The 24,314-nt window shown below is 38.7% G+C and overlaps 1 protein-coding gene across 1 annotated transcript in view; it reads right to left on the bottom strand.

The window, feature by feature from the left end:
• Positions 1-24,314, bottom strand: part of HROB (homologous recombination factor with OB-fold) — a 235,232-nt gene that overhangs the window by 115,297 nt on the left and 95,621 nt on the right. The window contains exons 4-5 of the mRNA XM_044054952.1: positions 1,328-1,411; positions 759-899 (exon numbers count right to left, since the gene is read on the bottom strand). Coding sequence (XP_043910887.1) covers positions 759-899; positions 1,328-1,411 — 225 coding nt within the window. The remainder of the gene's footprint in view (positions 1-758; positions 900-1,327; positions 1,412-24,314) is intronic.

The raw sequence follows: 24,314 nt of genomic DNA, 5'->3' as shown, positions 1-24,314 counted from the left end.
CACCTTATCACCACGGTGGCTGGCTATTGCAGACACAAAGTCATAAAACTGAATATGCTGGATGTTAAAGACTCAGACTTCATTTCCTGACAGAGTGGTCATAGCAGAATGGACATTCATGTCCAAACCGCAATTATAGCTGGGTGGGAAAGATACAGGGTCATGACTTTGCAACAGCAAACTGATGATTTGTTGACAAGTGCTCCAAATTCATGATTACCTCATTTTGATGACTTGGACAAATTACTTTTCTGCTTACTTAGAAAGCACAACATGTAATTTAGGAATCCAACCCCCGCACAAAAACTTTAAAGCATGAAAACTTTCAAAACCTCAGTTAGCAGTTAAAGTAGTATCGGTCAACTTCTATAGATTTTACTAATTCAAGATACTTTTGTTTCCCTTTTCATGATCACTCTATAATCACAAACTTTACTTACTTCCACATAGTACATTGGCTTCTATCATCCTTAATATTCAGAGCTCTGTCAAACAAATGCCCTTTCACTTTCTGTTAAGTGCCAACTAAAACATGTACATTTTCTCCCCAAAGGCCAATACACTACTCATACGGTTCATATGCCTGGTAACCTTGAAGTGTTTAGAATTTATGCAACCAGGTTTCTATGCTGCTATCTACTTTTCCAAGCCAAAATAGAAACGCCACTGATTAGTGGTGAAGGAGGTCACAAGCTCAGTAATGCAAGGAAAACTCACACACACACACACACACACACACACACACACAAATACATCACCTTCCGAAGCACCATGATAACGCTGCATGTTCTGAGGAAACAGAAAGGGTCTTTTTCATTCAGTTTCTGCTCAGTTTTCATCATCATCCATGGACCTCTTCCAAAGTCTTCATCACCTGACTGCTGGGTGCTGGTCACTTCCTGCAAAAAAAAAAAAAATGGTCACAACACTTTAAAAACTACTGCTCATTTTGATAAAGTATCCAGTGCCCACAAATGCAGCAGTTTAACTAGAATGCAGTATGGAAAACTATGCAAAGCAAGATAGAAATATGAACAGAAATTAGGACTGATGTGAAAAATGCGTCACAGTCTGGTTGCTGTACATCTTACAGATAGCATAACAAAGTCACAACTAAAAAGTTCGACTTAAAGACATGAATTCCTAAAGTTTAGATGCAACTTAATGCAGACCAGGAGCAGCAGGCACCCCAAAACTCTTTTTCAGTTACAATAAATGCTACATATTGTACTCGCATATCTATCAGAGGGCTTATGTTCTCCTTAGAAAAAGCATATATTTACTTAAAATCATGAAATGTAAATATCTACTGCAGAGAAACTGTTACCTGTGTTTGTGGTTTTGCTACAGCTCCATGGGTAGGGGTATGTAGGGTTGAAATCAGTATTTCATCCATGTTTCTTTCATTTTGCTAAAGGAAGGAAAAGAAAACTTGTTATTAAACCATCAAAAGGAATCATTTTAACATCCCAAAATGAAAATGTTATAAAAAACAGGAATTCTAAGACCTGAAAAGTTATTCAAGTTATGTTCATAAAGTAGTATTAGCTCTGTATTAGTAGTTTTATTTATTTGTTAATGGAGTAGTGCACTGATCATAGGTTCACAGGTATATACTAGGGTAACCACCAGAGAGTTTATAAGCCTAGCCGCACAACCCAACCCAATTGTGTCACTATGTATCTTGGGCGTTTATTAGGAAGTTTCTAAAGGTTGTGTGTGTGTGGGATGCAGTACGTTAGTTTGGGCATAATTACTGTCTGCCTCTGTTTATCAGGGACATGGGTGGCCAGAGCCCATGCAAATTTCCGACTTCCCATCCACAAGTCAAAGATTATGCTTAAATAAGGTTAGGGATGGAATCTTTCATATGGATGGGGAGCCTATTCCAGAGCATGAGAATCTTCTGAGATAGGTGCCTCACCAACAAGTCCTATTTATGTGGCAAGCAAAATTTAGAAACCTTGGATCTAGTGCCTCTGATGCTGTTAGTTTTGTGGTTGTGCAAAAGGTCCTCTCACTAATCTGTAGAACAAGAAGTACAGAGATAGGGTTTCAAGGTGACCCGTACAAGACCATTTTTTTACCCTGGAATCTCTTGGTAAGGAACCTTTATGGACTTTCCAACTGTTGCAAACGTGTCTGGTCAGGAACATGCAGAAGGGATATTATAATCAATGATGGGTTTGAAAAGGGCTGAATAAATTGGCACCATGACTTCCTTGCTCCTGGATGTCATGCCCTTACTTACAAGTTGGGTGACAGAATGATTTTCTTACTGCCTTGGCCACATGTTGGTCAAAGGTCAGATTACTGTCTACGTATGTTCCCAGATCCCTGACTACAGGGTCAACTCTTGGGGGGGGGGGGGTATTTACTGATGTTGTAATTAGCTTGAATAGCAATTTCCTAAAAGGCACTAGGATGCATTTCTTGGCACTGAGTTTTGGTCCGTTACTTTAGCACCAGTCATTTGTCTGTGTTGGATCCTTCCATGAGAAGTTTGTGTCTGATTTGCCCCCATATTTGCAGTCCTTTGCAACCTTGATCGGCCCAAGGCTCTTAACATTGGTCTTTACCTTTCTAATTTCTCCATATCTTTTGGGTTTCTAATACCACAACAGGAATGGACCCCATTCCCAAGTTGAAGTATGATTAAAGTTCATGAAAATAGTATTGTTTTAATCTTTGTCAGGCAGAAGTGCTCTTCGCAGCATCTGCAGTGTGCCCAGTAATGACACCTTCTGCAATTTGTACAGAGTTAAATGTATTGGTAACATATCTAAATACGATTGCAGTTGCTTTTTTATAAGACCCATTGTTTCTACTACTACTAGAACTGTCTGGGTTTCTTTCCTCCACATTGCTCTCATTTCTGCCAGGAAATCCTGATATTTTATGACGGTCAGTGGGTGCAGCGATTTCAATGATAAATGCTACTTTAGTCTTCTTTTCATGGACTACTACATCTGGTTTCCTCACAGCTATCTTTTGAACTGTTGGTAATGGGCGATACCATGTGATGTAGATTTCATCATTTCCTATGATGCTTTGTGGCTCATGTTTCCAGTGTTTTTCAGCTACTTCAATATTATAATGTTTGCACAATCTCCAACAAAACAGTCTTGTCACATTATTATGCCTTTCAGCATCCAGTCCTTCTGCCATTAGTATATCACAGCCAGCAATAAGGTGTGCGACTGTTACCAATTCTGTTTTACAAAACCTACATTTGTCAGTTTCTCCCACATGTTCAATGGACTTTGTAAACCAAAGTGTACATAAGCCCACTATCTTGGGCTGCCGATATTAACCTTTCATCTTTTGGTTTGACTTGGCCTCTCCTTAACCATTCCTGCATTCACTCCTGATTAACATTAAGTTCTCCCATGAGTTTTCTGTACTTGCAACTATATTTATGCATTTTATATACATTTCTTGCCTTCTCATCTGATCCTTTACCTTACATTCTTTTTGATTTTTGGCACATTCAGTTGCTACCTGATTTTTATCTACTTCTGGTTTGATTTCCAATCCCGCTTGATGCCAATAAGCTTCTGCTTCAATAAGAAGGGAAGACATCTTAGATTTATTCTCAAGTTTCAAAACTTTCACTGTATTTGGGTCTTGTGAGGTCAGCAGATATGTATGCAGTCCCACAATTGCAGATCTAAACATGTAATCAATTTCAAGGAGGCCCATACCTCCTTTTGAACGGGGAATATATAAGATTGGTATGCACGGATTTTTATAAATCATTTGATGAGCATGAAGCATAACTTCTCGTTTTCCTGTCTAATCTATCAAACACCTTTTGGGGCCAGTCAATCACTCCAAAACTGTAAGTTAGGACAGGAAGAGCAAATTGATTTACAGCTTGAACTTCGGTTCCTAGATGTCAGTGCTTTTTTCAGGATTAATTTAAGTCATCTAAAATATTACTTAGTAAGTTTTATTCAAATTTGTTCATGTTTTATTGTTGATCCTTCATCAATTCCCAAATGTTTATACATTCCTCTCTTGCATTCCCAAATGTTTATACATTCCCCCTCTTGCATTCCCAAATGTTTATATATTCCCCCTCTTGCATTCCCAAATGTTTATATATTCCCCTCTTGCTCAAATTCTTTTATATCACATTCTTGTCCCAAAGTGATGTTTTATTAGTGCTTCAGCTTTCTTGCTTTAAAGGTTGCTTTTGCACATTTAATCAAGACCAAATGGCATTCTTATATCATCTGAAAAAGTTTTAATTAGCTACAATAAGTAGATACCAATTATCTGGGAGGGAAAGGCGGCAACAGTCAAGTGGGATAAGCTGATCCTTCCAAATAGGAAGATGATTTGGGATTACCCGATCTGAAGGGATATTTCAGAGCTTCACAGTTGAGGCTCATACATAGCACAAGCAGGAAGCTATAATTCAAAGTGGAAAGGGATGATGAAACAGTGGAGAAGTTCAAGAAATAAGGATACACTGGGATTTTCGCTGTAGATCGTTAAGGAGAACAGCAATAACCATACAGAATATTATATTAATAAAGTAGCAGAAAACATTCTAAGAATTAAGCCAACATAAGAATGGAGAAGCATTCTGGTGACTGCAGTTACAGGTACAGAGAATATGCAAGAGGCGACTGGAATTTACTGGGGAAAACTGGCATAGGAACCCAAGGTATTGGGAGCAAATAATTAGAAGGGGAAAGATAATAGAAATGGAAGATGCAAAGAATTATTTTGAACTAGCAGGCTAGAGATTGCTTTCCCTATCAAGGATTGATATTAGAATATAGGCAAAGTGAAAGGAATACAAGGATCCTAAGTAAAAGGCCAGCACTGGTAAAGTTTTTTGCAGAATGTAGAACAGAAGTTGCTATTAAAAAATGAATAATTAAGTAGGGTATATAAAATATTACATGATAACTATAGGAATCAGAGGAGGTTAGAAAGGATTAGGAAGACACAATGAATAAGCAATTCACAAAGAAACAATAGAATGATATATGAATGGCTCCTGAATATGCAACAAAGTCAGTGGAAGGTATTTGCAAAGATATTTTTATACCCCAAGCAGACCCCAAAGAATTCTTCAGGTAGATTGCAAATGCTGGAGATGTGGAAGACAGATAACCGGGAACATATTTTTGCGAGTGTAATGAAGTGGCAGTCTTTAAAAGTCTGTGTAGACTACTCTGTCAGTAATACTGGGTGAACAAATTGGTGCAACTAAGAAAATGTTTTGAGTTGGGATACAGAATTGCAATTGTCTAAACATAGTAAGGCCTTGCCGAGTTTAATTCTAGTGGCTATCAAAAAAGCAATTACTAGAAACTGGAAATCAGATCTTATCCAAGCATACTAGATTGCAACAGAGATAAAAGAACTGGAAGTAGGGATTCTTTAGAAAAGTGTAGGAGTAAATTATGTAGAAAAAAATCTGAATTCTGGAGACCATACATGCAAAATAATGTTTTGAAGGAGGAATGAGGTATAAGAGAAGGCAGGAATTGAATGAGCTAGTAGGTAGGTGTGTGCTGGGGTGGGGAAAGTTATGCTAATAGGTATTTCATGGGGAGAGTGAGGGGGTGAAGTTGGAGCTAAATTTGTCAGCCAAAAGATTCACAAAATCACTCTGCTCACCAGTTCAGCCAGCTGCTGTCTATGTCATTTGAGGTTATGGACATAGCTGTAGAAGGCCTTGTGTTTGTCTATAGCCTGTGAGGCTGTCCTGACCTTGAAACTGGCCTTGTTGGACTTAATTAGTCCACTCAGTTTCCCCGTTTATTTTAGGCAGCTCTTATTATGGGAGTTGCTTTTCCAGATTTTAGGCATGACTTTTTTCCTTTTGTTATATACATTATTAAAGGTTAGGATTCCACCAGTGGGGGTTGTTTGTTTTTGGCTTACTTCTAGTAGCGACAGTAGCCATTTGCACAGTTACACAGGGTGTCTGTAAACAATTCCACACAGGTTGCTATGAACTCAGGTTTAGGAGGAGGGGTTTAAAGAGGGGCACATAATTCTGACAAACTGTTGCTTAACAGGATGTAGTTTGCTTTGGAATAGCTCCTAACTGTTACACTGGAATGACAAATGTTTTTTCAAATTACAAAAAAGTTGCATGATATACAGCAAGTATACAACAATTCAAATTCCCTGCCATTCTACACATTTCCAAACTCCACAATACTGTGCAATAAACTATTTATTCATTATTACGCACATAACCAAAACTGCCATCCATTAGAAGTCGTATTTAAATTATTTTTTACCACAAGTGGCATCAGGTAGCTAACAAATCACAATGTACTCAAATCTTCTTCTAAAGCATACAATGTCAATAGCACACAGCAGAGCTTAAATGCCTTCTAAGGCTGTCAGTCTGTAGTCCTTTAAGTATTGACAGACCCTTTCCCACACACTGAGATATCAGAGCTATCACTGTAACCCAGAAAGTGTCAACTCAGACAATACAGTTACACCTGCTGAATCCTACACAAATGCACTCTGCAAGCACTTACACGAGTGCATGGATCGTGCTATCAAAAACAGAACCAAGACGCTATCCTCCAAAAAAAAAAAGGAAGCCAATCTGGTGGTCCCCTGCCACAAACAAAGTGTACAACAGAAGGAAAAAACTGTTGCAAAAGAGAGTAAAATCCCATGGGTGGAGGAGTTCCCTGGTCAGCCTCAGTAAGAAGCTGAGATCCCTTATAATATCCTCCAAAGCTAGCTACAACATCACCACTAATTCTAAGGACAACCACAAAGCATTCTATAGCTATGTGAAGAATCTCAATGGCAACCCCCAGATCTGCGCGGAGATACAGCATAACGTTACGAAAATTACAGAACCAGCTGATATTGCCAACATCCTGGCAGATAGGTTCAGTGCTAACTTTACCCCCCCTCACCCCCTAAAGGGCCCATATCTATACAGGAAGAATGCAGAGCCTCTGTAATCACAACTACGCAGGTAAAAGCTGCACTCTCTAAAGCCAGAAACACACCATCCATGGGACCGGACAACATCCCAGACTGCATTTTACATGAACTTCAGAACGAACTGGCTCCCCACTTAAGTACTATGTTCAATAATAGCCACTCCACAAAGGGGGAGCCACCACCGATCCCAGGAACTATCGACCTATTAGCCTGACGAACCTGGTCTGCAAGGCCATGGAACGTACCATCATGGAACTCAAACAAATACATTGGTAAACTCCAAACTCTTGTATCCCACCCAATTCGGGTTTGTGAAAGGCAGATCATGCCTCCTGAACCTGATCGACTTCTTTGAGGCAGTCACCAAAGCCGTAGATGAGGGTAAGGTAGTTCACACAGCCTATCTTGACCTCGCCAAGGCTTTCAACACCATCCTCCATTCTGGAATTATAGCTAAACTCAGTAAACTAGGTATAAATCCCTATGTCACAAGATGGGTTGCCAACTGGCTCTCTGACAGAACCCACACTGTAAAAGTTGCAGACTCCAAATCTGACCTCAAAGCAGTGACAAGTGGCGTACCACAGAGTTCCGTCCTAGGACCTTTCCCTGTTTGGTATCTACTTGTCTGAAGTACAGGCTAACACAAGGCCTCTGGCTAACTAAGTTTGCAGATGACTGCAAACTAGGAGCCATAGTCAAGTCCCCAAATGATGTGGACATCCTACAGAAGGGCCTTGCTGAGGCAGATGCCTGGTGTCATAGCCATGGCCTTAAGCTCAATGCCAAAAAGTGCAGTGTCATCCTCTTTGGTAAAAACTCTGTATCCATAAACTATCACATAGGCAGCAATCTACTTAACACCGAATGTGTGATAAGAGACCTTGGGACCCAGGTGGACAGTAGTCTCTCCTTTGATAGTCACATCACCACAGTAGTCAGGAAGTCCTTCATTCTTCCCCTCTACTCGACACTCATTAGACCCTTTTGGAATGTACCTCACAAGACATCTGCAGCAGCTGGAAAGGCCACAGAAGTACCTCACAAAGAGGATTATTGGCCTCATACAAATGCCCTACACTGACTGTCTCAAAAAACTCCAGCTTTACTCCATAGCATATCGCCTACTCAGAGGTGATCTCTGCCTAAAATATAAAGCTATGTCAAACCCAGAGCTGTTGGACATGCTACACCTAAAGAAATCCCAATCCCTCAGAGCTACACGCTCTAGGGACCTAAACCTTGCCACCACAATAAAGAGGACATGCTGGAGGGAGAGATTCCTATCCCAAAGACTTCCCATACTCTGGAACAGACTACCAATCTATGTCAAGCAAAGTTCTTCATTAGCACTCAAAGAAAAATCTTGATGAGTGGATGGGAAATAGGAAACGCACCCCAGGGATCACTTCTGTGTCTCTGTTTGACATTAGCACAGGAAGATATCTTTCTTGGGTGGCGTAAGCCAGGGAACCTTGTTGGCTAGGCTTACACAGGCCCTTGGGCCAATAGCCTAGTACCCACCTATGAACTCAAAACTTCTGAGAATATGTTCTATTTATTTATTTACTGACATTTGATTACTGGGCAAGTCCAACTGGGTAGAAGCCCATTTTCAGCAGATGCGCAGGAAGAAAAGCTCCAAATTATTAAAAAACAATTTATGAACAATAATTTTATAATCTTCAAAAATAAAAAAACAAAAAAAAAAATATGTAGTTCAAATAACTATAACAAATTTGCCATAATATAAAAACATTGGTTAAGAATCGATACAAGCTATATGACAATCATTTAATATTACAGAAATTTTGCAAAGTTTGTAGAAAAAATAAAAATAATTTAGTCTAATATGAATAGGAATTGCTATATAAAGCAAGAGAAAAACAGCCCTACGATATATATTAAGAGGGAAAAGGATAAGATAGTAGTAAGGAAGTAAGTGAAGAAGGGAGAGTAAGGAGGTATAAGGAATGAAAAGGTACCTATTCACATTTAGGGATAGGTCTATCCTGATTTTGAGCAAGAACAGAGTCAAATTTTAGCTAGGAAGTCTTTCAGAGTGGGGTTTTGAAAGATGGGAGGGTATATAGACCTGATGGATACAGGTAAGGAGTTCCAGGCCTTAGGAACCTTGCACGACTACAGACCGCAGATTTGTTAGGTTTGTAGACAGGAGTTTTTAGTCACGGATTTCAATGACCATCTGGGAACATGGTTGTCTAGAAGGTTTTTTTTTTTTTTTTTTTAGTGCTGAACAGGTAAGATGGATGCTGGATAATTTTATAGGTGGTAAAAAGTTGTTATATATGTTAGTTGATGTGGCAGTTCTAACCAATTAAGGCTTTTCAGTGCAGTACAGTGGTGGGTCCTGAAAAGAGTGTGTGCTGCAAAGTTAGCAACTTTGTTATAGCATTGTTCAAGTTTTAATTTTTGTGAAGCTGGGAGGTTAGTAAAGATGGGAGCACCATAAAGAGGAGCGGGGAGGAGATAAGTAGTGACACGTGTAGTTTTAGTTGTATCTGTGGAAATGTTTTTGGCTCTGTAAAAGTATCCCTAGTTTTTCTTATGCAATGTTGTATATACAGGTTGAATGTAAGATTATCATCCACTATCACCCCTAATAGTTTGCTATGAGAAGTGACTTCAGTGGCTGTATTATCAAGAGAGAAGAGACTTTAAATTCTGTTTTTTCATGAGAGAGGGATTTTGTGAAAAGTAGTAGCATAGTCTTTTTTCGGTTGAACACAAGTTGTGAGTTACAAACCCATGTTTCAGTGGCTGTTAATGCTTCTTGAGTAATTTTCTGGAGGTGTACCAAGTTGTCAGCTGTGCAAATGAGTGTGGAATCATCTGTGTATTGCTATTAGGGTGGCTTGTTGTATGGAAATACAGAGGTGTTGGTGAAAATGTTAAAGAGGGGAGAATCGAGGACAAAGCCTTGTGGTACACCTATGGTGATCAGGAGGTAAGGAGTGAGCATGGAGTGTCATTTTACTGACTGATACCTATTGGACAAGCAGCTTTTAAACCACAGAAGGGTAGGCTGAAAGACCTAGTGAGGACATTTGAAGAAGAGGTTTGCAGCGACAAAATGTGTCAAAGGCTTTAGACAAATCTAGAAATACGGAAGAGACTAGTTTGCCATTAACTCTAGCTTTATTGACAGTATCTATATAGGTTAGAAGGGCAGTGCTAGTACTATGGGAAAGAATAAAGCCATGCTGTGTAGAGGATAGGTTCTTCCTGCAGGAGATAGTCTAGCAATTATTTTTTGTATTTTGTAGCATTTTGGCGAGAGGAGATATGATTGCTATAAGTCTAAAATTATTAAATGTCTGTTGAGTTTCCTCCTTTGTGCAAAGAGATAATGTGAGACTTTTTCCAGAGAGAGGTAATGTGGGATTCCCAAATTAACTTATTTATGATGATTGAGACAGGATAGGGAATGCTACTGGCTACTATTTTTAGGTATTCGCTTGGAAGGTCATCAGCCGAAGAAGAGCATGGTTTAAGTTTAAGAGAAGTTTTACACAGGATGTGGGCACAAGTTTGAAGGTGAGAGTGGATGTGGTGATATGTGGCTGTCGGGCAGGGCAGGGTTTGGATTAGATGTTGAAGCCTTGGTTAGGTATGCCATACTGTCTATAAAATAAGAGCTGAACTATATTGCAGTTTCAAGTGGTGAGTTATTAAGCTGCTTAATGTTCAAATCACCATAGGCAAAATCCAATATCACTTCCTTGCAAGCTATAGGTCCCCCTCTATAACCCAGGAAACCCATACCATGTATTTAAAATTAGAAACACTAACCAACCAACCCAGTACCATATTTATGCGTGACTTTAAATTACCCCACTGTTACCTGGGAAACCTATACAAAATCAAATGTAGAGGCAGAGATTCCTGGATTTTGTAAACACAAAATCCCTGGACTAGATGGTCAGTACAACAACCAGGGGTGCAACCATACTGGATCTGGTCCTCAGTAATATGGGAGAGTGCTGTATATCCCCCTACGATAATGTCTTCCTTGGTAAGGTCCAACCACAAAATGGTAAAAATAAAACCTGGAATATTCAGGAACTACACTAAGGTTAACCTCCTGCTATCCAGTAATAACCTGGAAACATTTCAAGCACCCATAAACCCTGAGAACACTGCTGCCTATGCAGAACTGTTTACAGAAACCCTGTACAAGCATGTTAATAGCTGCATAGAGGCAGCTGTACTCACTAGGAAGAATTACAGAACTAACTCAAAAAACAAGCCACCTTGGAATCACAGTATCAATAGGCTGTATAACCGAAGGAAGAAAATCATGGCAACAATTAGAGGGTGCTGCACCCAGCAGGATAAAAGCAATTTCAAAGTAAACAAACCACTCAGAGGACAAAAAGTCTACCAAAGCCAAATTTATGGTAAGTTTGGACTCCCCGGCCAAGGACAACCACAAAGCATTCTTTAGCTATGTCCGCAACCTCAAAGGCAATACACAATTGTGTGCAGACCTCACTGAAAATGGAGCCACCTATATTGAGCCAGAAGATCTAGCAAACCTCCTGGCTGATAAATTCAGCTCCAACTTTACTCCTCGCTCTCCCTCAACCTTCCCTCAGGTAATACCATCAAAAAAAAAAACCCCTACTATCACTAGGGAACAGGTCCTTAATGCTCTCTCCAAGAACACTGCATCAATGGGCTCGGACAATATCCCAGGATGCCTTCTAAATAGCATGAAACATGACCTACCAGGAGCTTTGGAATTCCTATTTAACTGTAGCCTCCAAACAGACTTCAAGCCTCATGAATAGACAGCAAGTCATCGCTCTACACAAAGGTGGGCCATCTACAGACCCATACGTCTCATGCATATTCAACCTGGTGGACTTCTTTGAGAGGAAAAATGGTTCACACTGCCTACCTTGACCTGGCCAAGGCATTTGACACAATACTGCACTCAGGAATTTTTAAACTCAATTTCAAGGAAGCACTCAGAACTCACAAGTGGGTTGTTTTGCCCCATCCCCAATGTGAGAGGCGGCACTCCCCTCAGGCCCCCTAATTAAATTATACCAACTCCAAGATCGCACTATAGTGGGGAAAAGGGCAAACTTCCAAATGTTGGCTGACCGCCTCCTTTCCCTGGGTAAATTGTCTGTTATGTGAGGAGTTGTTTAAATGAAGATTTGTTTTCGTCTTGGTCATATCATCTTTGGATAAGTGGGTTTTCTGTCTTTTCAAGTAGACCCCCTCTCTGGAATGTATGAATAGAAGGGTATTAAAAGCTAGGAGTATAATCATGCTGTCAAAATAAGGAGAAATTAGGGTTTATTTGGAAAAAGAGAAAGATACAATGTGGAACAGACAGGTACTATTAGGGAGAGTTATAATTATAAATGGATTTAGTGCAAAGCAGTATGGGTGGGAGAAACATATTTGGAAATGGGGCTAGAAAAGGTAATGTGGGGAGGATTTTGGAACAAGAGTCACAAGTGAAATATAAAAGTAGGAAGTATAATGTTAAGAGTAAGATGGGGTGGGTGGGGAGTGAAGCAATGCACAGCATAGCAAGGCTGAGTGGAACGGGCTTCCAACCTTCTGATCTCCGTTGGAAACTGACCTATCAATTTATAACCAGAACAAAGCAATTAAAGTAAAACAGGCTGTCATTTCCGGAGACTAAATATCTGGCATATGTAGTATAGTCTACTGGTCAAGCAAAAGGGGGCAGTGGCCAACTTGGGTAGAGAGCGCAAGGACTATTTGACAGAGACGTTCCATCACAGAGCAAGCATGTGTTTAACAGATTAAAGGTGATACGCAGCAAGAGTCTTCATTATAAATATGCTTACATTAAACACAGACAATTCTCAGTAGACTTGAAGGTGTCAGGCCTTGTGGCAGAGCTCATGCAATATTGAGGTTAGATGAAGTGACCACAAGCTCTGAAATGAAAAAAGAAAAAAGGATACCAAAGTATAGTGGGAAGGTGTGAAAATGTGCTATCTGCTCAAAATATTTTGTAGCTCAGGTTGCATATTCCATATAGTGCAGCACAGTAAAAAGGGGTACAACCTTCTGTTTTTGAATTGGACTGTTGTAAGATTTTTTTTTTAACATGACAGACAGTATCTTCATGCATTATATTTCCCAATTCTGCTCCACTGCTACCCTGTTGATTTGTTACTTTGTGGCATACTATCACTTCTTCAAAATTATAACCCTTGAGTAGGACATATTACTTATTCTCAGAGATGTGCATAAGATTAAAACTATTTTCTATATAGAAATGCTGCAGTTCTAGAAAAGAATATCTACAACAAGTGGATCATTTCACAAAAATGCAGGCAAATGTGTGCACAGGTTCTGCTTCCCTTCCTCTCTCCAACAAAGTTCACTTTTTTCTGTAACAGCAGCTGCTGACATCAGTAGGACTGAAGAATGCCTATGTACAAATTGCATGCAGTACTGGACAAAAAGCTGCAGAATTTGGTCTCTGTGGTATGTCAGGTAAGCACGGACAATCTGCTAGAGTACATAAGCAGTTAAGCTTAAACGTCTGTACATAAAATACTGAGTGGACTTCCCCTTCCTTTGACTTCATGGCAAGGAAATGAAAGTTTTACAAACTACAGGCAGGTTCCAGTAACTAAACCATACTGTAGCCATACTGTAGGAGTATCCAAGAGATTAGTTATGGAGGTAAGGGTGGACTCTTCCTTTACGTATAAAAAATGAGGAAATGCCATCTTGTAAACATCTCAATAGTAGTAATAGTAGTAGTGAAACTTCTCATTACAACATTGCCAGTGTAGCCAGGCTTCTGGAGAAGCGAAGAACTGTAATTTGGGTACTGCTACAAACAGCAAGTTATACTTCCACAACAATGTAAAATAGTGTAGTAAAAAAAAGAGGTAAACCAAAAACTGAGTGCTTATATCTGGTCAGTACAGGCTTTCTACTAAAATTTAAACAGCCACTGCAGAGTCTTAACATTTAAAATAACTGTGGGGTTCCCACATTACAAGCAAATACATTCAACAACTTCCTCCACGAGGTAGTCAAATCTTACAGCAGAACAGCACATTGTGCAACAGGATATACCATTTGTTACCAAGCAAAATACAATGCCAAAATAACAATAGAAAGACAAGACCATCTGAAGCAGATATGCTTGCAACTTCTCTTTGGTCATAAACATCTGTACAGACATCTTTATGCGGCTACCTGACTAGGCCCATTGATACAGATTTTGCAAAGAATAAAATAGACAGCAGCTGGCTGCAAAACGTGACTAGTTATATAACTATTAGGTAAACTCCAGACACCTAACTTGTGTATACAGTTTGAAAGGTTTTCAATTGTACAAGCTTTTTTTTTTGTTACCAGTTTTACGTTGCAGTTATTACTGTTTGTAAAATCCTTCCTATTCTAAATGTTCATTCAGTTATAAAATCACATAAAACCTGATTTTTCCATTTCAGGATAGCTATTCATAGGTAGTTACTATGCAGGTGGTCCTGGAGACCTCTGAAGAGCCTACCCAAATTTCTCCAGTCTAAGTGGCTTACTTATAAATCACAGAGTACGCAAATTAAGGCTAATGGTATCAAATCCTGGACTCAAGAGAGCAGCTCATTAACATCTCAATGCATTAGTCTGCTGCACTACCAGCCAGACTAAGTTAAGCCAGATATTCTCATGTAGCTTTCCGATCGGATGTCAAGACATGCTAACCTTGAACCACATACCTGTTGTGAGCTCCACTCCAAGTCTGCACATTTGCCAATCTAGCAACTGCTCAGATGATAGCTACGGTCAGACTGTGCAAAGACAAAGAATTCCAAAAAATCCATTAAACACATTCGATTAATCCTGAAGTTATGTAATGACTTATAGAAGTTCACTGTATTCAAAATGAGCAAAGCATTAATTGCTTTCCAAGATGGTTTACTGGCAAACAGACGACAAAAAGAGAGAGATTACCTGCATCCGTGTTAACGATGTTTCTACATTTGCCCTATATGAGAATGCATGTATATACCTCATCACCTTATCTTTTTTTAAAGTGTCTTAAACCATCAACAACTTTGATTATGCACAACAGAATTACAGTTTCTGTATAGTGTTCTGCAGCTGAAGGCATGTCATATATTCTGTACAAAAATATTACTTCAAATGTTTGTCTACAGTATCCATCCCTACAAGATGACACTGTTCAACAAATTTAAATGCCTGCTATACAGTTAAGAGATGAACTAGGGGCACGTGCTTACAGATTAGTCTTTACTTTTACATACAGTTGTAAGCCGTATTTAAGTATCAAAATTAAAACAGTGTAGGAAACTTCTCTGTGTGGAAGATTTTCAGTCCATATATTTCTAGTTAATCACTGTATATTAATCAGATCAGACAATAGTAGTAGAAGTAGCAAACTTAAACTCGTCTTAAGTCAAAACAAAAAATAATAGAAAATATATAATTGATCGTACAGCATTACCAAGTAATCGAAAGTAATCCAAGCAAGGCAGCAAAGGTCAACAAATGTAAGTAAGTAAATAAATAAATTTGGTCCTACCCATTTCTAAAAACAATTCCAGTTGTTTTATCTCTGTTACTATATTCACTACTTCTAGTAAAGTTAGTTTAGACATTGATTTTCATTTTCTAGTCGGTGCTTTTTTGGCAGCCACCACAATTAGACTCAGCAAGCCCTCAGTATGTCCAGGCAATTCTAATTCTGTATCATAGTTCAGAAAAAACATTTCCCTAGATATACCAAATTGCTTACCCAGTATCTATGATGGACTAGTCTACAGATAATCTTTTAAAGTCTGCCAACTCATTATACTAACAGAAATATTTGCTGTCTGAGGAAAAATTCTCTGGAGAATACTTGGGGTATAAAAATACCTATGCAAACATTTACAAGCAAAAATCCTAAATCATCTAGATTTTGTTGCATATTTGGGAGACATACAGCCCCTCATTGTTTCCTTCTGAAATACTTATTCAGTCTCTCTTCCCAATCCTTTCCAACTTCCTCCTATTGAGTCTTGTAGTTAATCACAAAATATTTCATATGCTCTACTAATTATTCCTTTAACAGCAGCTTCTGCTCTAGATTCTACTAACTCTACCAGTGCTGGTCTTTCGTGTAGGACTTCCCTATTTCTTTCTCTTTGACTATACTCCGATATCAATCTTTGATAGGGAAGGCACACTAACGTGCAGTCCAAATAAATTCTTGGCGTCTTCCCATTCTATTACCTTTCCCTTTCTAGTTGTTTACTCCCAATACATTGGTTCCTTTGCCCGTTTACTCTTGCCTATTGTCTGTATCCCTAACTGCAGTCATCCCTATCAGCAGAATCGCCTCTCTCCATTCCCGTGTTGGCTTAGTTCTTAGAATAAGTTATGCTACTTTATGAACATAATATTCTTATGATTAGTTATCCTCCTTAATAATCTGCATCCAAAATCCCAGTCTCTCCTTGTTTCTTGAGCTCCCCCCTGCTTCATCATCATCATCCTCCTCTCTTTACACTTTGATTTATTGTTTTCTGCTTGTGCTATGTATAGGAGCCTTAACTGTGCAGCTCTAAAATACCCCTTCAATTTTGGGAAATCCCAATCCACCTTCTTCTGTTGGAAGAATCACCTTATCCCACTTGCCTCTTCCTGTCTTCACCTTCCAGATAAAACCCTTTAGATCTTTATTAATTGCTATCCACGACTTCCCTTGTGGTTGATAAAAATATGCCTGATCTGTATATAAGATTAAAGGGACTAAACATTTTAACTGCTTGTATCTTAAATATGGATATGGCTGAACTAATGTGTGTGTGGGTGCATAATTTACAGTTTTAGCTTCATTAATTTTGCATCCAGTAAAGATCTGAAACTGTCTCAAAATGATCCACAGCACTAAAATGTCCTTTTCTGGTTTTATCAGGTATAAAATAATATCATCTGCAGATAGAGCCAGCTTTCCTTGACTACCATACCAATTATATCTTTGAATTCCAGAGTTCCTTATTTTCTTTGCCAGTGGTTCTAAATATAATGCAAATAAAGTGAAAAGAGGACACCCCCTGCCTGAATTTCTGCTTGAGCAGAGGAACATCAGAGAGGAATCCACCTATTTTAAATTTTCGCCTCCAGTCCCTCACATATCCTCCTAATCAGCCTTATAATTTATCAGAGAATGCAAATGCTTCCATTACTCTACTCAGAGTCCCAGCTTACTTTGCCAAATGCTTTCTCTGCATCAAGGCCCACCAAATGTGGCATTTTTTTTTTTACATTCTGCTTCCCCCTGGATCATCAATGTTCTGTTAATGTTGTCAAATGTTTACCTCCCCTCCACAAAACCACAGTGACAAACATCTATCAATTTTGCCATCACTTTTACCATTATAAACAAACACTTTATAATCATGGTTTAAGACTAAAATGGGTCTGTATGAAGCTGGACCTGTTGGGTCTTTACCCTCCTTTGTTATTACAGCCACCACAGCTTTCTTACAGGATGCTGGTACTTCTCCTCTTAAAATTACTGTTAAACAAAACCTTCCAGATCTTTGTAGGTTTTTCCCTGCTAACTTCCCAAGTTCCCCAGGAATACCATCTATTCCTGGGGACTTTCCTGTGGACTAGTTATACATCACCATTTTTCTCTCATCTCCTCCTAACCTAATTGTTAGTAATTGAGCCTCCTCTATGTCTAACTTTGGCATATTTAATTCTTCCATAACCATTTCCATTTGTACCATTTTTATGATTTCCATATTTCTCTGCTTTATACAGACTTTCATAGAATTTCCAAAATACTTATAGAACCTCTACAGGATTTCTTGTTACCTTCCTTGCTATAGGCTCCCTAAGCTTGGCACCAGCCCTTTCTACATTCTGTTGCCAGAGTCGTTGTGCTAAAAGTTTTTGTGGTCTGGCATTATTAAAAAAACAGCTGCTAAATAACAATCTTTCTAAACTCATGCATATTATTGAGGTAATCCTTATGTTCTGTTGAGCATTCTGCAGTTGCTTCTCTTCTTGCTTTGTGATATTCTCCCTCTTCTGCAGTACTTCATCTGTCAGTTCATCTACATTTTTGTTACTTCGTAACCATATCTCACTATTTCCACCCTATTTTAAACTCCACTTTAATTTTATCCTACTCCCTAGCTATATTTTCAGAAAAAAATGTATATCTTCATTAATAGCTCCTGAATAACGTCCACTACCCATTCCTTAAATTCCTCTTTTCAACAGATAGGTGCAAAATGTGGTGGAGCAAGTTTCGATGTAGTCAGTGGAGTTAACTGGTTTGATTGGGATCCAAAGCTTGCCAATGTATCACATTAGAACGATAAACTAGCTGTTCCTAAGGTCCACTGGGTGGAAGGGATCTCTGGTTTCCGTTTTATTTCACAGAAGACTGCTTTATAGTCAGATAAAACACAAGATGAAGATATGCAAGGGATGCTGCAAGATGCTCCTATATTAGTTTGAGTTTGATAGATAACTACTAGGCTAACTTCCTTTGTGGGCCATTTTATGGCTAGCCAATAGCCCCGCATGAGAATCAAATCCTGCACCTTGCATCTGTAAGGTACACACCTTAACCATTATGCCAAGTTCCAAAGGACAAGATCAAAATGTTACTTCCCCCCAGTGGATACTGTAATTGATCCAATGCATTTGTAATGACAAAGTCTAGGAATCTCTGTGCTTGAGCACTAGTGGTGGTGTAGGTTCCCCAGCCTATAGTTGGCTAATTTAGATCCCCTAGGAGAATAGCATTGGGTTTAATATTGAGCGATTTTCATTCCTGTAGATAGGCATTATGCCTTTTTTTTTTTCATACAGCGAGTTGTACAGCTAGCTAATATATGGTATGGGACCTTTCTGATAGTTATTTGCATTATGCTTCTTTAATAGCCTTGATACGAGGCTCAATCTTTTTCCCCCTCCTGTGTAGTTGCTGGTCTAAACGTGTGGAAAGCATTATAACCTTGCACAGCCAAAGTGCTCTCCTCTGATTTAAACAATGTCTCAGTCACTACACAGATGCCAATGTCCTCCTGAGTAAGAAGGGCTTGTAGGGAGTGAAGTTTCCTGTTCAGGCTGCCAACATTGATCAGTAACACTTTCATATTTTCCTTTGCTTGTTTTATGTTGGCAGGTTTATCAGGTTGACATTGCCTAAAATGGCACTATGGGGTCTGAACAATGCCTTTGCCAATAATCAAAACCCTAGAGGGGACAGATGCAGGCTATCCCTGGCAAAGCAGCATGGTCTGTCAATGATATCCTCCCAGGCTGACAAACATTGGACCTCTCTGAATGACACCAATACCTAAGCCAATTATTTTTTGCTCATCATGGCATCAAACTTTAAGAAGGTAGAGTGGTGCTGCGGTAGCGTTGTCACCTCACAGCAAGACGTTGTCACGTTCGATTCTCAGCTAGAGCGTCTTCTGTGTGGAGGCATGCGTGAATGGGAGTGCCTTCGTTGAAGGTTGTGCGTCAGGGCTGGTAACTCGGCACGTAAAAATCCACTACCAAACATTAGCGGACAGGAGTTCTGCTGTGGCGACCCCTAACCGGGATAAGCCGAAAGACACAACAGAATGCTGCTCAATGCTAGGCTCATACAGTATACGTCCTCTTATCCGGTCTCACTAGAACCAGACCCTAGGCAAGATAAGCAAATGTCTGGTTAAATCAGAAAAAGCATACAGAACAGCATTTATAGGTTATAAATCAGCTAGAACAACAGGATGTGTGTTAGTATGCATTTTTCTAAAGAATATGAAGTCTAAAACTCAAATATCTGTCATTATTTAGCCTGGAGAACCAAAGTGTTGTTCTTCTCTGTTGTCCATTTCTAGGGCTATGACAGAAATTTGATGGCTGGTTAAAGGGAGGAAATTTGATGGCTGGTTAAAGGGAGGCCGGATAAGAAGAGAGTACTGTACCTGCCTTGGACACAATAGTCTGACAGCTTCATCATGCCTCTCTCAATATAGTCCAGGGAGGAAAACCTCAAATCATTGATGCCATCATGAACTGTGACAGAGTTTTATTGGTACTTGTTGTTCAACGACTTGAGTGCATGCGTGATCTGATGGATCCTGGCACGAGACTAGCAACTTAAGCATCACTTTTTCCTTGCTCAGCCTGTAAGAGGCACATCTCTATTATTATTTTACATTTGTTGACTGGGCTAGTCTAACTGGATACATGTCCATTTTCAGTAGAGGCCCGAGGAGATAAGCTCCAATACAGATAAATTAAAAACTTGGTAATCAATATACAAATTAAGACTAAATTAAAATATTCATATTAAACTAGCAGATTTCAGGTACCTAAACACAAAAAATAACAGGAAAGATAACTAAATAGCAGAATTAATTAGATATAAAAAGAAAAAAAATATTGCAGGTTAAACATATTATTCTGTGAGGATATGTCTTACAATGCATTTCACATATAAACAGGAATGTTCGGTTGATGCCTGTGATTGCTTGCGCTATGAGACACAGTGGGCTTAATTTGCTGTGTGTGCTTTGTGCCTTGACTGACACTCGCCTACTTACCACACACTATCTTTATTCACAAACCTAAAAATACCCTAGCTTAATTCTCTTCCTTCAACACTAATTAGCAAACAGGTCTCTTCGCACAATAGAGGATGACAATAAAATACACTTCTGATTACTAAATCAAATAACTGGTGGAGATTCTCTCTATTCCTTTTGCATGTCTAAAGTCTGAAACTCCATTCTTCTGCCCTTAAATAAATATCTTAAGTGAACTGGTGAATTCCTTAATGCCTCAACTGAAACACCTCCTAATGAACACAAGGTGGTTTTCTTGCTCATCTCCTGTCTAGACAAAACATTTTATCCATCCAAACAGTGTATTCTAAACTATCCTAACCCTCACCTTATCCAAGGATGGTATACTGACACAGACTGTCTCTATCACCCCATCTCCCTAAACCACTTGCTCTCATTTCCCATTTCCTTACCACGTTTTACTTTTCTCCTCACATTCCCCCTTATTTTTATTACACCCTGCTATTCCCTTTCAACATCTCCTGGCTCATTACCTTGATTTCTTTGTTCCTTTTCTTTCATTAGGTTTCATATTACACCTAGTCTACATCTCTCTCTACCCAGCCACAAACCATACACTGGTACCTTACAGCCTCTCTTCATGACAGTAATCCTACAGCCTCTTCCTCAACCTTCTTCTCTCATGACAGTAATTCTACAGCCTCTTCCTCAACCTTCCTCTCACTCACCTTATCTACTAACCATCTGTTTCAAGCTCAGCCACATCCAATGTATGATCCAACCACTTTCTGCGCTGGTACCTCATTTCCCTGGTGTCACCTCTCAACTTGTTTTCTTATCTTACTCATGTGTACTGCTGTGCAACTATCACTTCCACCCACTTATATTACTTAAATACTTTTCCACTGAATATCACCTTCTAAAAGTTTGCTTGCATAAATGACCTTTTCTTTCACTTTCTTTTGATCCCTTGCTGTATGCGCACATTCAATTTTTATTAATGAGTTACAAAAATTATTTATTGCTATGTTGTCTTTTGTAAAGCTCTTCAATTTTGCTTGGAGTTTCATTTTCATTTATTCTGTTAAAAGTGCTTAAAGTAGTTGTAATTTTTAACTGCTTTTTGTACCTTTTATACATGTATTCATACTTGCAGCTTTTCTCCCTGCGCTTCTGCTTAAAAGGGGCAACTTATGCTCAAATGGACAATCCTGGTAAACAATGCTAATTAATAAATAAATCAAAATATTTCCAACAATTACACGTGATACAGCAAGTTTGAAACATTAGGCAATGGAACTACTTCACATCGAAAATATAAAAAAGTATACAGTAATTTAAAACAATACAAACCAGTTTGACGACCCATTCTCTAAATGCAATAATGTTGTCCAGGTGGGCATTATCAGGAAATTAAAACCCTTCCAGGGGGTGATGATACCCTCAACCTACAACAGTGGGCCTCAAAATAATCCTGCGGGTGCTAACTCCTCGATAATCCACCATGTCAGGCCTTCTTGCTTGCTTATTCCCAAGTCATAAATGTCTCCACTTGTACTGCCACTGACTTTCCACACGGAGAAAATGAGTGAATTACATCTCGTGAAAGCCATGTATTCAGATAGTCTGAGGATCGCTATAATGATAATGTGATTCATAAAGCTGCAAATTTTATTTTATTGGGAGTACCTTGGGAATACCTGTCACAATAGTAAAACACATAAAAAACAATTAATCCAACAAAAATGTCACAGGATACCTTCTCCTTGAAAAGAACCAGACGTCAGGCAGGGTAAGGTTATATGCGCTTTTGTTCCCTTTATTCACACTCAATACAAATGGAACTTCATCAGATACAAAACCTTACACACTTCCCCCCTTTGTTATATACAATTCAATTGATTAATCACAATCAATTAACTTAAATGAATTAATTAGTTAAGTGTGCTCTCAAGTTAAAAACACATTAATATGTTCTTTAAAAATATATAGCTGTGTATAATACATGAATAATTCTCCTATAAAAACACATATATAGTAAACATTTATCTGTTAAGAAAATATATTTATACATAATACATATATTAGATACTAACTTAATTGCTTCTATGTCCAACCACTTAACCATTTTTATCTGATCTCATCTGCCTTTAAATGAAGCAAGCTCCTTAGAGAAATCCTGTCATTGATACCAGGAAAAACTGTGGCATTCAACAAAACTTGTCAGTGTATTTCCCTGTATTCTAAAAAATAACAGGGCCAATTACCCCCCTCTCCTGTCTACTTACCTTTTCCAATACACAGAGGAGGATTTTTTTAAATCCTTACAGTTTATGCTGTGTCTAAAAAAGGCATTTGTTTTGTCTTCTCTCTTAATTGCATAAATGTGTTGGTAATTTTTTTTTTAACTTGTTTTCCGTTTTTCCTATGTAATATGCACAGCATGACTGGCACAAGGCCACATAGACAACTCCTTTTGTATTACAGTTATAATTCCCTGTCACTGGAATTATTCTATTGTGACCCTCTATCACTATATTCCTACATTCCCTGCAGCCATTGCACTTCCTCATATTATCTAACGGAATCCTATCTTTGTCTTTCTTCCTTTCAAATAAGTTCTTAATGTTGGGTCCTCTTTTGAAAACTATTTTTCGTTTATTACCCAGTTTTTCAGTTAATCCATATGCCCCAAAAACACAATTCCAGTTCTTTTCCACCATTTTACAGACCTCTACACTATCCTCATTATATGTTAGCACACAGCAAGTGTCTTCTTAACATTCAACAAACTCTCAGTTTTTTTTCAATGGGGGATAAAAATCTTCTCTCCTGCTTGTTACATAACTCTCCTGTCCCTCTAGGACACTAGTTGGGTAACCCCTTATTGCCAGCATAGTCTTTAACTCTACCATTTGCTCTTTAAACCTGTTGTCATCTGTCGTTAGTCTTGATATTCTAATCATATGGCCCTTTACCAAATTTCTTTTTTGCCCAAAGTGCAGATACCTATTCGAGTGGGTGGGCTTCCTACATATACACGATTCATAACATCTATCCTTTCTATTTTTGTATAGGTGGAAGTCCAGATAATTAACTGCTACTTTCTCAATTTTACTGGTAAAGCTCAAAAAATCAGTAGTGGCATTGATATAGTTCAAAAAATCATCTACCTCATCAAGCCCCCCCTTCCCATAATATTAGAATATCGTCCAAAAATCTATAATATCTAAAGATATTTTTCCTAAACATTGAATTTAACACAAATTTGGTTTCCCAATACCAACGAACGATGTTTGCAAATATTGGGGCTACTGCTGCACCCATTGCTACCCCCCGGGTTTGCTTGAAATGTTCCCCCTGAAACCACACAAAATTATTTTTCAGAACCAATTCCATGAGGGTAGCTAAGACATACACCATATCCCTTGAAAATCTAGTTCCTTCCCTTAGTGCTTCCTGAAAATATTCCATTCCTTCTTCATGTGGGATACAAAGAAAAAGGTCCTTAATATCAATAAATTAAGAAAATAGCTTCTTCCTTGAACTCATTCTTTGCCATGCACTGTAATAAATGCCAAGAGTCCTTCAAGACGTGTTTTTTATCCTCATAAAATCCTTTTAAATGGAAATCAACATTTTTGCTAAAGGTTCTGTTTTTGTCCCACCTCCTGCCATTATGGGTCTCATTGCTGGATCCCCTAATGATTTATGGATTTTGGGGATCCCAAAGAAGGCTGGGGTTACAGGATTTTTCACCTTTAAGTATCTCACCTCATC

Source organism: Protopterus annectens, chromosome 13.part0 (assembly GCF_019279795.1).
Source record: "Protopterus annectens isolate FY-2018-M chromosome 13.part0, PAN1.0, whole genome shotgun sequence".
Taxonomy (NCBI): domain Eukaryota; kingdom Metazoa; phylum Chordata; order Ceratodontiformes; family Protopteridae; genus Protopterus; species Protopterus annectens.
The sequence above is the reverse complement of the archived record's forward strand: the minus strand, read 5'-3'. Positions and strand labels throughout refer to the sequence as shown.